This window comes from Toxorhynchites rutilus, chromosome 2 (assembly GCF_029784135.1).
Source record: "Toxorhynchites rutilus septentrionalis strain SRP chromosome 2, ASM2978413v1, whole genome shotgun sequence".
NCBI classification, from domain to species: domain Eukaryota; kingdom Metazoa; phylum Arthropoda; class Insecta; order Diptera; family Culicidae; genus Toxorhynchites; species Toxorhynchites rutilus.
The window spans coordinates 338898217-338913572 of NC_073745.1; the positions used below are offsets into that span (position 1 = coordinate 338898217).

Genomic DNA, 15356 nt, shown 5'->3' on the forward strand with positions numbered 1-15356 from the left:
CATTTCCATTTTAGGGTGGTCCGAAAAATAATTTTTTTCGCATTTTTGCCAAAAATTATTTTTTTCTAAAATTCATAACTTTCGAACCACTGGACCAATCCAAATGTTCGACATATTAAATTAAAGCCAATTAGCTGGTCTTTTTTGGAAAAATACTACAACTGCGGAAAATATGATTTATGGTTTCGTTATTATTGATTTTATTTGTTTTCTATAGTTTTCATGGTCTCAGGATCAAAGGCGCCATATTTTTTTATATTTTTTCTGGAAAGCTGAGGATTTTTCACATAACATATCCCGAAACCAGAGAGGCTCTTTTTTCGTTTTTATGTTACGATTTTTCAAAGTTACCCGATGGTCCAAAAACTCATTTTTCCCTTTTTTCCCAAAAATGATTTTTTTCAAAAATTTATCACTTTTGAACTACTGAACCGCTTCAGATGATCGACATATCAAATCAAAGCTTACTACTACTTTTATATTTTTTCCTGAAAGCTGAGGTTTTTTCACAAAATATATCCGAATACCAGAGAGGTGTTATATTTCGTTTTCAAGTTATGATTTTTCAAAGTTAACATGTTCTCAGTTTTCGTTCAATATTTCTATGCGACTAGACTGGATGTATGTGATTATAATCCAATTAATTGGCAAATGTGTTATTTTTCCAAAAAACGCCAGCTAATTGGCTTTAATTTAATATGTCGAACATCTGAAATGGTCCAGTGGTTCGAAAGTTATGCATTTTATAAAAATGTCATTTTTGGCAAAAATGCGACAAAATGGATTTTCCGGACAACCCTAAAATGGAAATGATCACCCTAACAAAAAAATAAATAAAATAAGGGTATAATAATTTGCGATAATGAACAAAACTACCCCTTTTGACGAAAATCTGAGAACCACTATATCGGTTTGGCATGGAATGGCTGTATACATATACAGAATATATACAGTGAAAGCTCTCTATAGCGACATCGCAATTGGATCGTCGTTATAGAGAATTGTCGCCATAAAGGACTGTCGCTATAGAGATATAGGATGTCGTTATGAAGAGAGAAACGCTCAAGTTCACACGAAACAATATAATTACATCATTAACAACAGAAATTAATTTCTAAGAATCTTGAAACAAAAGAACAATAGAACAATAAATACAAAATTAAACTCGCTTTTGAAATGCTGTCCTTTGGTAAATTTGTTTTAGTTAATAAATCAGCATAAATGGCTTGGAGAGCATCTTATAGCTGGTTTTGAAAGGATGCGCTTATAGTACCACTATAAAATACTTCGTCAGACACTGAATGAGTTTCATTATCACACGATTACTCTCGCATTGTTTTTTTTTATTATGTCATCGTTAGACAAAATTGCTCCTTCGTATAAGTTGTTGTCAAAACTTTCGCGATTAAACCTTATATGATAATTGAAAATAAAACCAAACCTTCAAAACCTTGTTCTTTATCGTTATCAATGCTGTTTTAGTTGATGCATTTCAAATTGTCTGATTTCGCAAAATCAGATTTGACGAAGCAATTGACAATAGTGGATTGTCTGAGATGAGTTTGTGTTGAATTCAGATGTCTGGCATCTGAATAGAGATAGGGGAAACTGACAGCATTCCTTTCGCAACTCTCTCTAGAACTGTTTTAGCGAAATGGATTTTGCTTGAGACAAAATCATTTTTAGTATCTTGATCCACAACAGCTAATCTGTATTGCGTTCCTTTTTACCCACACTGTATCGTTTAGATTGTTTCCTACTGCGCATCAGAGAGCTTCAAAGCGATCTCGTTCCTTTAGAGAATTATTTTTTGGATTACTCTTTCGCTATACGAAATGGTACAACTGATTAAGTGCAGTACAATTTTTAACAGTATTTAAAAATGTACCATCAGAAGAACTGCACCTAAATATGTTTCTAAATAATTTTCTAAAGATCGCACAATCCTACTTGGAATCCCACATATCATCTCATCCTTCCACAGTCGAGTGCAGAGCAATGCGAAATTTTGTACTAGAGTAGATGATGTTTTTTTTTTTGTTTAATTTAGGGTATTTTCGCGCAACAAGTGCAAATCATGGAAATCACATATAATCAAAACGAGTTTGAGTTTGTTGAAAAGCCCCAAGTCTCTTGTTGCTAGTAATACCATAAAGCGTTCAAATTATCGAAATTTTTATAGTAACACTTTATGGTATGCATGAGTGAAATTGTGTCACAAGTGGGATACTGTTGTCTGTGGTTCTATTACCTGGCACGTGAAAATCAATTTGCGACATTGAAACCCGAGTTAAATTGTTTTTTTTACTAGTGATAAGCAGCTAACAGCACAGTATAAATCAAAGTGATTCATTCCTAATCATCAAAATGATGTATTCCGCATCATTTTACTGTTTGATCCATTTCAATTTCGCTATCGCTATCAATTTTCTTGAGTTTGTTTTCGACAACGTTGAAAAGTACGTTGAAATTTTTAAGGCACGATCTCCTTAAAAATTTAAACGTACTTCTTAACGTTGTCGAAAACAAACTGGATACGTAATATGTACGAAATCGACACTCAAAAAAGGAGAGAATCAGCAAACATTACTAATTCTATTTTAGAGGCGAATAAACGTCAAAGTTCAAAGCTTCTCTAAAACAAAAAAAACTAATTAACTTATTCTTTTTAATAAACGCATCTTTCATTGTTTCATTGAAAATTTGTAGTTAGTTGTTGAATTACTTTTCAGTTCTCTCGCCTCGGAAAATTTGTATTTTCGCCCCTTCTCTCATATAGGCGTTGTGCTTCTGATACAAAGTGACAACGAGAAATAAATCATATCCTGTAATCTAACTCTCGAGTTGGATGGAATGGAAAAATGTTGCTTGTTGCATTGTAATGCATCTGCGAGTAAAATCGACCTCTTTTATTCGTTATATTGTTTCCTTATTTTACTATATCCACTATATATGTCTCGGACAAAATATAGGCGGGGATATTTTCTCTTAATTTGTGCATTTGGAATCAAAATCCATCTATTGTTTGAAGATATAATAACGTTCAAATCTTTTCTAACCGAAACATTGGAATAAGCCCCTATATTGAAAGGAGAAAGAAGACATAGTCCACCGTCAATAAAGTAAACGTTCACTTCTAACTATTTTCATCACCAAAGAATTCTGAATATTTGCATACCAATCGAATCGGGAATTCTCTAAGATTTGTTTGGCGTGGTCAAATAGAAAAACCGAAAATCAGTTACATAATGGAAATTGTTTAATTTTGAGTGCTCATTACTCAGTTATTTTTTATGGATTTTGCATCAATCGTTTTAGTCATTCACTAAGCATCTTTTGCTACATAGAAAATTATACATTTTTCAAAAACGCACTTTTTTAATACCTGTACCACTGCCAAGTCGAGGTGAGAAGGGAAAAATTGCACCTTAAACTCTGCTCGCATGCAGCTTATTGTATCGGATAAGGGTATAAAAAAGTCATTTTTCGAATACTATTACTGTATCGCACCAAACAGTGAGTAAAAAAAAGCTTTTTCCAGGCTATGAAAGGGATCTTTATACCCAAGATGTTACTCTTCTGCTTACTGAGCGAGAAATCGTGGATTTAATCTCATGGAGAAGACAAGAGAATTTCTCAGGAGGCGTGCGAGATGCAATTTTGTAACCGATTCCTATTCGTTAATTTCGAAAGATGATGTGTTGAATGAGAGAGTTGAGAGTTGGAAAAAAAAGTTCGCCTCTAGAACTAAATTTCCAAATTAGCTTTTTAAAGAATGTTTTTGATTTGGTTCATGCTTCATGGACATTCATTTCATGGACACGGTAAGCAGTCGGCTGATATTTGTCGTATCCATGAACAACTCACTGCGTAAACAAATCTACTGAAGAGCCTATTCTCACATTTTTTGTATTCTAAAATAATCATTCTCATTCGGGGATCCGATCAAATAAAAATTATCCGAACGGAACGTAATGTCACATTTTGCGATCCTATCAGAATTCAAATTTATTCCATCATTCACGTTGGAAGGCTTTTTCGTGTACCGTTTATGTGATGGAAAGGTGTAATGGGTTTTCAGGTGAAAAAGACACAGTTTTAAAACAAAATTATGAATGAATATCAACATTTCCATATCGAAATTGTATTCTACGTAATAGAGTAACAATGTAGTAGTGCAAACATCGGAAATTGTGACTGATAATGATTTTACATTACAATCAGAGATGCCAACCAAATTTTTGAAAAAACTGGACTGGAAAAAAGTTTGTTGGTTGAACAACCAAAATAAATTCATATCGGTTCATAATGTTCCAATATACGTTTGACAACAATTCCCAATGTAATTCCCTACGTGGCTGACGATTGTAGCATTTTCAAGGGTTTCAACTCTCAGAAATTTTGAATTTCAGCAAGCTTACTACTTCGTAACGGATTATAGCAGAGATAGAAGTAAATACCCTTACACAGGTGCTCGATTCTCTCAGGCATGTGTTTATATGCATGGATTGCACACAGGGCCATTCTAGTGTAAACAAGTCTGGGCACAAAAGAGTATAGACGGATTTCGCGCTAACTCGTCTATGGGATCGGCATGACCCTCTCAGAACTTAATGAAACTTTCTGGGCGTGAAGACCTTACCTAATTAAGCAACCTGGCATACTTAGTTTTCCGAAAATTTATCTAGACTAACATATGGAAAGGACCAAATATTTTTGACCATTTTTTTATAAAACTGTTTACTCGAAAATGAAGGGAAGTCCTACAAAAAAAGTGATCTATGGAAGAGTTTTAGGAAATTAATTGAATTGCAAAAAATATACTGAAAAAATATTTTTTTTAAATCCCACAATGAGAAATATCGATTCTAAAAACTAATAGTCGATTTTCTCAAAATGGTCATTTCAGATTTTGATGAAATGGTAGATAAATATATACCCTACAACTCTTCCATTCATCGCAACTTGTGCTTATTTAAGGCAAACAAGTTTTTCTAACGAAAACTTTTTCAATTTTATTGAAATTTATTTTTTTAATTTTTTTCAGTGCAGCAAGCCAACCCAAAATGAAAAAAATCAATAATAATAATTAAAATGTTGAATGAGTGTTTTAGAAGTCTTTGTTTCAAATTAAATATAATAAAAATTCTGACATATTTTGAAATACGGCACAAATTCATCGATTAGTTATAAAATCGTTCAATGAAATCGGCCATTTGTTGAAAAACGATTTCTTCTTTTCCGCTGTCCTCTAATAGAAGAGTTGTGTCTTCATGAATTGATGATACGGAAACACAACAATCCAAACAACACTAGAGCTTTATCATTGGGCAGTTAAACAAAATGACAAATGTATGCAAAGGCAAGTGAGCTTGAGTGAACTTATTCAATCACGCGGAAACAATATCGGGAACATAAAAATTTCATTGCTTTATTCCTGTAGATGAAAATAAAATCGCAGCCAAAAGTTTTCAAATTCAGAAGATGATCCCAAAATCTTCAAAATATTAGATTAAAGGAAAAAATAGGAAACATATGGTGATTGTATCTTATAGAATATAAGTTAACATGTACATGGTATAAGATTAGATGAATAAAAATGAATTTAATGTCAAAAAATGGGTGGGTTATATCTATGATATAACAGCAAGCTTAGCAATCATTCGTTTGTATTGATTAAATTCTTCATTGAATGAAACAGTTTCCAAATTCAATTGAATTCAATATAATTGCTTTGTGAGTAAAAAGATTTTATAATGCCATGTAAGGTCAATTCATGCATTGTGATAGATTATGTTCTTCGTTACAAGTAAATTTAATGACAGACTTTTTACGTTTGGTATGATGCCTAGGACAAAATATATGTACAGGAGAATTATCAAACGATTATTTTATTTTACATTTCTTTCTGAATTGTACATCTCTCAAGTGTACGTACTTCTCGAACTGCGAATTTTCTTGAAACTAGAAAGTTCATTCGCTTCTAGTGTCTGCACGATTTTCCCAGGTTCCTAAGTTTAGAAGATCGTGATATTCTAGTCTGCACAAAGGCAAACGAGGACAAAAGTACTCGCTGTTTCCATTTATTTGCAGAGCCGATTTCCCCAGAAACCTTGGTTTGGAAGTCTGTGTTAAGAAAACACATTTTAATCGGAACAAAAATATCCCCGACGTGTATGAATTCGCAATGCCGATTTCCCCAAGCTCCATGGATTTGAAGTCTGTGTTAGGGAAACACATTCCAGTCGGAACAAAAACATCCCCGACTTGCATGAATTTGAAATGCCGATTTCCTCCAGGCACCTTGGTTTAGAAATCTCTGTTAGGGAACACATTTCGGTAGGAACAAAAGCTCCCCCTACTTTCGTGTGTTCTTTTTCTTCTTTTTGGCTTCAAGAGGGTTTAAACTTTTCAGTTCATTCGCCTCTAGGCTCTTTCGTGTGTTTGCAATGCCGATTTCACTGCTTGGTTTTAAAGTCTGTGTTAGGGAACATTTTTCGATGAGAACAAAAGCTCCCCCTACTTTCATGTGTTTGCAATGCCGATTTCCCCAAGGTTGCTTGGTTTTGATGGCTGTGTTAGGGAAACCGTAAATCGGGCCAATCAAAACGAGGCAGTTTAGATAACGCCTAATGTTTTACAGTTATTCAATTGTTTATCTTATGAAAAATAACACTTTGTTAGTTGCGATAGATGCGTAGAAATATTCCCTATCAATTGATACAAACATCTTTCCGATCCAGTGAGAAATGATCGAGTTATGAGCATTCGAAATCTTTAATTTTGTCCTGCACGTTCTCTGTATAGGTATTCATTTTACCCTCCATATATTCCGGTTAGACGTAGTCCCACGTCAAAATGTCATAAGTTTTATTACATTTGATTTGAAACAATAAATGTCCTTATCTTTTATTTTAAACACTCATTCAACATTTTTATTATTATTATTTATTTTTTTTTATTTTGGGCTGGCTTTCTGCACTGAAAAAAGAAATAAACTTAATTTCAATAAAATATTGAAAAAGTTTTTGTTAGAAAAACTTTTTTGCCCTAAATATGCACAAGTTGCGATGTATGGAATAGTTGTAGGGCAAATATTTATCTACCATTTATCTACCTTTTCATCACTATCATTTTGTATTTTTTCAATAATTTTTTTTCAGTGTAGGATTTCAAAAAATTTTTTTTCGGTACTTTTTCCTGAAAGTTCTATAATTTTCCTAAAACTCTTCCATAGATCACATTTTTGTAGGACTTATCATTTGTGAGTAAAAAATTTTATTAAAAAAAATGGTCAAAAATATTTGGCCCATTCCATATGTTAGTCTAGATAAATTTTCGGAAAACTAAGTATGCCAAGTTGCTTAATTAGGTAAGGTCTTCACGCCCAAGAAGTTTCATTAAGTTCTGAGAGGATTATGCCAACATCTGGTCGAGTTGGCGCGAAATCCGTCTATAATTCAGTGGAGTAAAACCCTTCAAGTGTCCAAAAAATAAGAAAAAGATGGATAAAACCGTAGGAATTTGAAAAATCTGAAAAAGTATGCTTTAAAAAACTGGCAATATTCAGGAAAAACTGGAAGGTTGGCAACTCTGATTACATTGATGATGTGTTTCAGTGGAAATACTGGGAACTTCAAAGATAAATATCTGAGTTAGGTTAAGAGTATATGTTTGAGGTATCCAATTAACATCAAATAATCATTATACATATTTTAACGATTACTGCGATAAACGTTGAATTGGTAAAATCCGTAACAGCATGGTTGCCACATTTGCACTTCTCAATCCGATTTCAGTCGAACGGATTGGAGAATGCAAAATTGTGGTTTCATCAGATCAACGAAACCTAATCTAATTCCGAACCCAGTTGGATTCTACATTATAGTATTTTCTTTCATCTATAAGATGTTATTCAAGCAAGTAATCACTTTCACAATTTTTTTGTCGGTGTTGCTCAGACGCTTAGCATATTCGGGTAAAGGTTTTCCGGGTAAATGCATTCCGGGTGAACTGTAAATCATGAAAGTGCAAACATGCCGGGCAACGCAAAACATTCGAGGCAATATTTATTATCTTTAACTCTAGAATTACCGGTCCGGTCAAAATGAAAATTGACAGAAAATGTTCACAGGATTTTGTCTTGAAATTTCATTTAATATTTTCTAATAATGACTTTTTTGTAAATATAGTTCATTTCCTAAGATTTTTTTTTTATATTTTGACAACTAAATATTGCACTGGTTAAAATGAACGGTTTGGTAAGACTAGGTATATAAAAAGTTCTAATGTTACAAAAATGCATCACATCGACAATTTCGTGGCCGGAAAAATCGGAACGAAAATAAGAGCAACAGAAATAACCTCACAAACAAGTGTAATGTCACAAGTAAGCTAGAAACATTTTACCGCGGGAAAAACACCATGCCTCACAGAAAAAAGCGTTTTTATCGTAAATTAATTTTTTCATTTTCATTTTCGAAATTTATTCTGAGATCAATTCAATGGAGGCAAAGTTCCCATTTAACGTGAATAAGGAAGCCGCCCAAACCGACGAGATGACGCGATCCGAGTTGGTCGCCGATCCACCGTTGGAAGCGGCGGTCTCTCGCAAACAAATCTGTGTTCCACTGATTGCCCGGTTAGTTTGTTTTCTTCCCGATTATATCCTGGAATCCGACAGTTTATACCGCTAACGCAGAACGTTTATAGAATCACCAAACATTTGACTTTATGTTTAATCGATGTGGAAAAGGAGAAAAGGTACAAAGGCCTGAAATGACTCTAATCAGGGCATGTGTATAATGGAAACCGTTGACACATATTCTGCATTGTTCGACCTTACTCCCACAATTTTCATTTTTTGAAAATTTTTTAATTTTTGTTCTTTTAAATATTCCGCATCGAATAAGTGATTCTTCCAAATACCTTTGTCCAATGTAAAAACCACAACCGAGCCGCTGCAGCGCACTTAGTCCTCCCTGTCTCTCAGTCCGCTGTTAAAATATGTCTTCCATTCCCCAAGCACAGTCCCGGCGTTTCCTCTAAGGTCAGTAAAAGTAACCCTATACACGTTAATACTAAAAAACCTGTACAAAATATTCATATTTATGCTACTTGTCTCTCTAGAAACGAATTTCACTACCCCTCACTAGGTCCATTGGAGCCTCATAAACATCCTTCCCCTCGCACCCGACGCGGCCCGATTTTAGACCGCATCAATCAGTTTGATTCTCTTGCTGAAGGTGGCGGTAGTGCTCATGGTAACCAGCACCAGTAGTAGTAGTAGTATACACAATATCGTCGTCCGACAGCTAGCGAGCCTGACGTCTGACGACTTTCGCCGCAGAACCTCCAGAAGGAAGGCGACGGAGCAGGAGGAGGAGGAGGAAGAGGAGCCATGCGTCCCCCACGGGGATGACCAGTAGTAGGTCCAGATTAGCAGCAGAGTGGTCATCCAGCAACTGGCAGCGCTCGTTAGTCGGGTACTCATCAGCACTGCAGCTCCGCTTCCGTCACTGCTTGCCCCGGATGCTGCCGTTGGACTTTTGTTTGGATGTTGCATTGCGGCCGGTTTTTCACCTGTGGAAAGAGCAGAAAAGAGAGTGTGCATTAGAATACTGGCATCGGACAGGCAGGATTGCAGGTTTTGAAGACTGGATTTTCGCTATGAACCGGTAACTTCTGCTCGTGACGGAACGCTGCAGTGTTCTGCTCGTTTGCGCACGGAAGAGGAGATTTATTGTTATGGAAATATTTTTATTTCATTAGAGTTTGCATTCAGCGGTGAAGTCGTCATCTGACGGTGAGCTCTGTTTGGCTCACCGCGAAATGCGGTCGACCGAACTGTTTTGGACACGGTCCCAGATGAGAGTATTTTTGTTAGCTTTTGTCGTTGTTTTTGTTTTTTGATAACAGTTACTCCATCAACTGTCTATCAGAATCTAGATTGTTCCGAAACTGATTGTTGCGGTTCTATTTTAGTTCATCAAAAACCGTTTGTTATTCCTGAGAAACCATATTGTAGCAGCGGTCGAGCGGACAAAAAAAAACAGAGATCGAGCCAACGGGAAACATAAACACCAACTCACTTTTTCTATTGGACAATATAAAATTCAATCTTTTTGTATCCAACCCGCTACCCTATCCTCTCCCCACCACGCACTGTGGCGCTTCTTGCGAAAGTTGTGAGCAATAAATTTTCATCTGGGTATTATGTAAAATTAGGTTGAAACATAACACTTTGCGTTCTCTGGCTTCGCTTGGCTGAAGAGAAGGTGCCTCCGAGATTCGTGGAACTCCCGCAAAAGGGATGAAGCGGGGGTGGGGCAGGGTTCTGGAAAACGGAAAAACTAGAGGTAACGACTCGAATGCTACAAAGGCCGCGTCTGTCGGCAGCGTGGTGTTGGTTAACGTAAACTTTTCCACTCCAGCAGCGTTCTGTGCTCATGAATATCTCCGTGTCAGGAGAAGCGGTGTTTTACAGTCCCGAGCAGCAGAACGAATAGTATATGAATAGCGAGGAAGAACTGCTCTTTTCTGCTGTTGGGGGGAAAAAAGAGGACTATAGCATGTGAACAAAATGAACAAACTGAGCATATAAGTAAGCAAACATCATCTCGGCACGGTTATGTTGCTTTGTCTCTGGATGGGGGAGGCAACTGCAGGCAAACCATTTGCCAGCCAGCGTGCATACATTGTGACTTAAATTTCGCTTTCTTTTTTCCTGCTGATCATGGTGATACATTTTCTACTTCTCATTGTCACTCTGATGAGTAATGTGTCCTCAGTTGTGAAAGTAGTTGTGCTGTTGGAGTTGGAAATAATTTGTTCGCGTTTATAGTATTCTGTAAGTGCGTTCGTGGCATCTATTGATGTCTGCCTGGCGTGGAGAGATACATCTTTTTCTGACGTTCTGAAGAAATGTGACTTTTTCAGAGGAATGTTTATTCATTGCATCGATACAAAAAGGTCAAAAGTGTCTTTGAGTAACATCTCAGAATAAATTAATGCAATCAGAGTACAGAAACGGTATAAAAAATCTAGTGTTACCGTCTTAATACGGAACAATTTAATGTTACCGTTGTAGAATTTTGTGCTTGTTTTTTTGGTAGAAAATTTGTTTTTTTTGTGACTGGTCTAAATGATGATTGTCGTTAAATGTATTTTTTTTTGCCAATAAAAATTGTACCCACTAACTCAAGCCCACTGTGCCGCAAAAACGGGGTAACGCTTGGGTGAATTATCAATCCCGCCTAGCTGTCACTGTCACTGCCTCTGACAGTAACCGGAAACAGGAAGGATGGAAGGAACAGAGAGAAAGGAGGAGGAGAACGGGGAACGAGGAGGGAAGAGGAAGTTTAAAAGGAAAGCGGAAACGGTGGGATCGGGCATTAAGGTCCAAGATAGAAAGCGAGATAGACGTGAGTTGAGAAATAAAAAGTTTGGAGACAGTGAGCAGCAGTGAAGTCAAAGTACGCAAGGAGTGCAAGAACGGATACCAGAGGGTATCAGGGCCATCACCTGACGACACGAGTTCTGCCTACGATTAACGGGGAAAAGCTGTGGTGGTAACACCATTGGATCGACCCGAGGCAAAGTAAATTCCGCCGTTCGGGAACCCGACGCACCCACGAGGCAGCATCACCCCGCGTTTTGAAGCAGTCTTCGATCGCTGGGACCAAGCAAAAGGGACGGTATTGGCCGTGAGACGCAGCTGGAAGTGGAATCAATCCGACACCCCGGTATTACCGAGAACAACAGAAGGTACGCTATTCCTCCTCCTCCTTCCCAACCCCAACGACCGCCGACAACGGAGTACCTGGGCATTATTAACCCGAAAATAAAACTTATTACAGTAAATCCAGTCTTAAGTTAATTCACAACAAGACCAGTCCTTCTACTTCGGTGGCGTTCAATTGTCTTTCTTGACTACGCGTGTTAGTGTGAGTCCTCCCGAGATCGGAAGCCGACCCTGAGAAACGGTACAGGTGAGCTAGCTTGGCAAAGTTCCGGGCAAAAGGTGACTTTCAATTGGCGATCCGCGATAAAAAGAAATATTCCAATCTTCAATTGGAATATTTTTACCGAACCTCGGGGAGACTCAAACCAAGTAGTCGCTTGTATTGATACGGTTTCTACTAAAAGACTTACCTCGGAAGAGTTAACCTGAAGAGAGTGCTAAAGAGTGAAACTTAGATATTACTATCGAGTGTGATTTATCGATCGAGAGGTGCGAGAAAAAGTCGGAAGGTAATTGCTTGTTACAAAATATTCCTTTGACTTGATTGTGTGGTAGCTAGGTACGCGATAGTTGTGCGATTTCCTTATCCTGTTAGTGCGTTCATTCTTTTAGAAAAAGTGAAATAAAATGGAGAAATTCTCTCAGCAAAATATCGAAAAACGTTGTCTAGAAATTAGGGCAGATTTCCTAGATGGAGATGAACTAGATTACGAGCTAGGAATCAGAAACATAAATCTCACGGGAGATCTATCTATGTCGCGACGACGTCGGGTTTTGCGAGAATCCCTGAAACAGGAAAGAGAAAATTCTACGATTGAAAAAGTGCTAATTAACAATCCGGAATGTGAATTGGAAATATGCGAAGAAAAGTTAGAGCAATTAGATGCGTCAGGTCTCACAGTCAGTCATATAGCACCGAAGTGCCAAACCTACACGTGGCAAATAGGTTGATAATTTTAAGTAGTTCCCTTAAAGACGAAACGATGAAACAAAAAGCGTTAGAATTATTAAAAAAGGTGATTGAGCTTCTCAACCACCGTTTTGGTGAAATAACTATTGGAACACTGGCACCTGGCATAAATGAAGTGGAAACGTCTTCCGAGAATGTAGCTACATTATCAACTTGTGTTAATACTGATGGTGATCAATGCGATAATGCAACTAGGTTAACAAATTCTTCGAAAATCAGTGATGCAGAAGTAGAGATGACTGGTTGTTTCAAACGAATGGGTCTACTGAATGATTCAGTAGAATCCGTGAATGTGAATAATTTCAGAGACGCTCTTCTAACCCTCGAAAAAGAACTCACACAGTTGAGAAAAATACAGACACAGTTAGTGTCTCAATCTGTGGATCTATCATCGAACGATAATCCGCAGATGGCGCCCAAAAACAATATTAATTTTCAAGATCTGTCACAATATAGCTCAGCGACTAATTCTAGTATTCACCTTGGGGCTATACCAAAAGCAACGGTTTCATCGAGCGTTAACACAGTAGGGGTTATGCAATATTCGAGACCAATTTCCATGATTTCAGAAAAACCCAGAACTACAATCTATTCGAACATTTCAAATCCAAATTATCCTTCCGAAAATACTTACGCTTTTCCGATACCTACCAAGCTCTCTACGTTGGCGCTGAAAACAAATCGCAATTTTCAATGAATCATTTCAATCAACGGGAACCATCCGAACCTCTATTGTGTCGAGAAAACAAATACGTCAGTACCAATTCTAATTGGCTAAATTCAGTTCCAAATGTGACATCCAGTTGGGCAACCAACGCAACGCAAATGCAGCCCCAAGATCGCTACCTTCCACGAAATTATGATTCAGGTTATTCATTTCAAATACCAACACACATAACGCACAATAGACCTTCAGAACCGCGAATTCAGTCTGTGTCGCACAGAACGCTAGCAGCTTCGCAATGGAACGTTGAAAAATATTCAGGTACAGATCAGGGCATGCAATTGAATCAATTTCTGTCCATAATAGACCAACTGTCGCTCTCAGAACGAGTATCCGAACAAGAACTGTTCGACTCAGCATTTCATTTATTCGAGGGTCCCGCTGCGAATTGGTATATGTCTATGCGCTCTGGCGGTAGGTTACTGAACTGGCAACATTTAATTTACGAATTGCGGAAAACTTACGTCCATCCAGAACTCGATACGCTGGTTCGCTCTCAAATATACCAGAGACGTCAGCAGAGAAACGAAACGTTCCAAGATTATTACTTCAGCATGGAGAAAATGTTCAGGTCCATGAGTAACCCCATGGATGACAGAGAAAAATTAGATGTTTTAAAACGAAATATGCGAACTGATTATAAAAAAGCTTTATTATGGAAGCCAATGTTCGATCTGTCACAACTAATTGAGGCTGGCCATCTAATTGATGCTTCAAACTTTTCCCTGTATCAAAAGCTATTTGGTAACGAAAAATCAGTAAATGTTATTAAAGAAAATCATCAATCGATTGATAAATCTGTTCAGAACAAGCAACGGTCATGCACAAACAGAATAGAGAATGGCAAACCGCTGAAGCCGCGTTCCGAACTATCAGGTTATTTTCGAACCATGTCCTCATCTAACGAATACGAGAAGAAAACAACAGAGAATAATCGATGTGATGATGATCCTAGAGAAGGTACCTCCAAGTCTCGGCGAACTTTGAACTATTTAGTTGCTGGTTTTCATCCTCCTCCAGCTAATGTCTGTTTGAATTGTCGCCAACCACAATATTGAGCAATGTCATAGTCTTAAGGGATTAATATGTTTAATTTGTGGGTTCAAAGGGTTTTATAGCCAACATTGCCCGTATTGTCAAAAAAAAACGGGCTTCAGACGAACGAAAACCGCCGTTCGTCCGGGAACAACGCGTAAAAATGTATGCTCCAACTCCAGTTATTAATCAATCGCGAACCTCGCAGGTCCTTCAAATTCTCCTGCCCACATTACAGGACAATCGCCCGTTTGCATGGGTTAATATCAATCATCACCGTGTCAAGGGATTACTTGATTCAGGAAGTAATCGAACTCTGATTAGTTATCAACTGTTCAAACGCCTTCGTAGTTTTAAATTAAGAAATCCGTCGGAACCAATAGAACTTCGTTCGGCCGAAGGAAACAAATTAAATATAATGGGTGAAGTATATCTCCCTTTTAATTTCGATAGAAAAATCAAAGTCGTACCAACTCTGGTAGTCGATGGCTTACTAGTTCAGTGTCTATTAGGAATGACATTCTGGGCTGAATTTCATATTTATCCCCAAATTAGAGAATGTGCTTTAGTACAGGAAGCCGACGAAAATGCTCTAATCAGCATACAGAATGCTACTACCCTTTCACCTGATGAATTAAATGCTCTTGCAGAAATTAAACGATCGTTTAAAGCAGCAACACCTGGTTGCTTACCCACCACTCACTTAATTGAACATTCGATTCAAATATGCGACGAATGGAAATCCAAACCTCCAATTCGTCAATATCCATATACCATGTCTCCAAAAGTGAGAGAGAAGGTAGCCGAAGAATTGGACCGAATGCTTCAAGTCGGCATACTTGAAAGATGCCACTCAGAATGGTCCCTGAACGTAGTGTCTGTTA

General features: G+C 37.4%; 1 protein-coding gene across 1 annotated transcript in view; it reads right to left on the reverse strand.

Moving 5' to 3' along the window:
* Nucleotides 1-7877: 7877 nt before the first annotated feature.
* Nucleotides 7878-15356, reverse strand: part of LOC129764382 (Fc receptor-like protein 2) — a 178621-nt gene continuing 171142 nt past the window's right edge. The window contains exon 6 of the mRNA XM_055763391.1: nt 7878-9582. Within this exon, the coding sequence (XP_055619366.1) occupies nt 9209-9582 (374 nt within the window). The 3' untranslated portion in view covers nt 7878-9208. The remainder of the gene's footprint in view (nt 9583-15356) is intronic.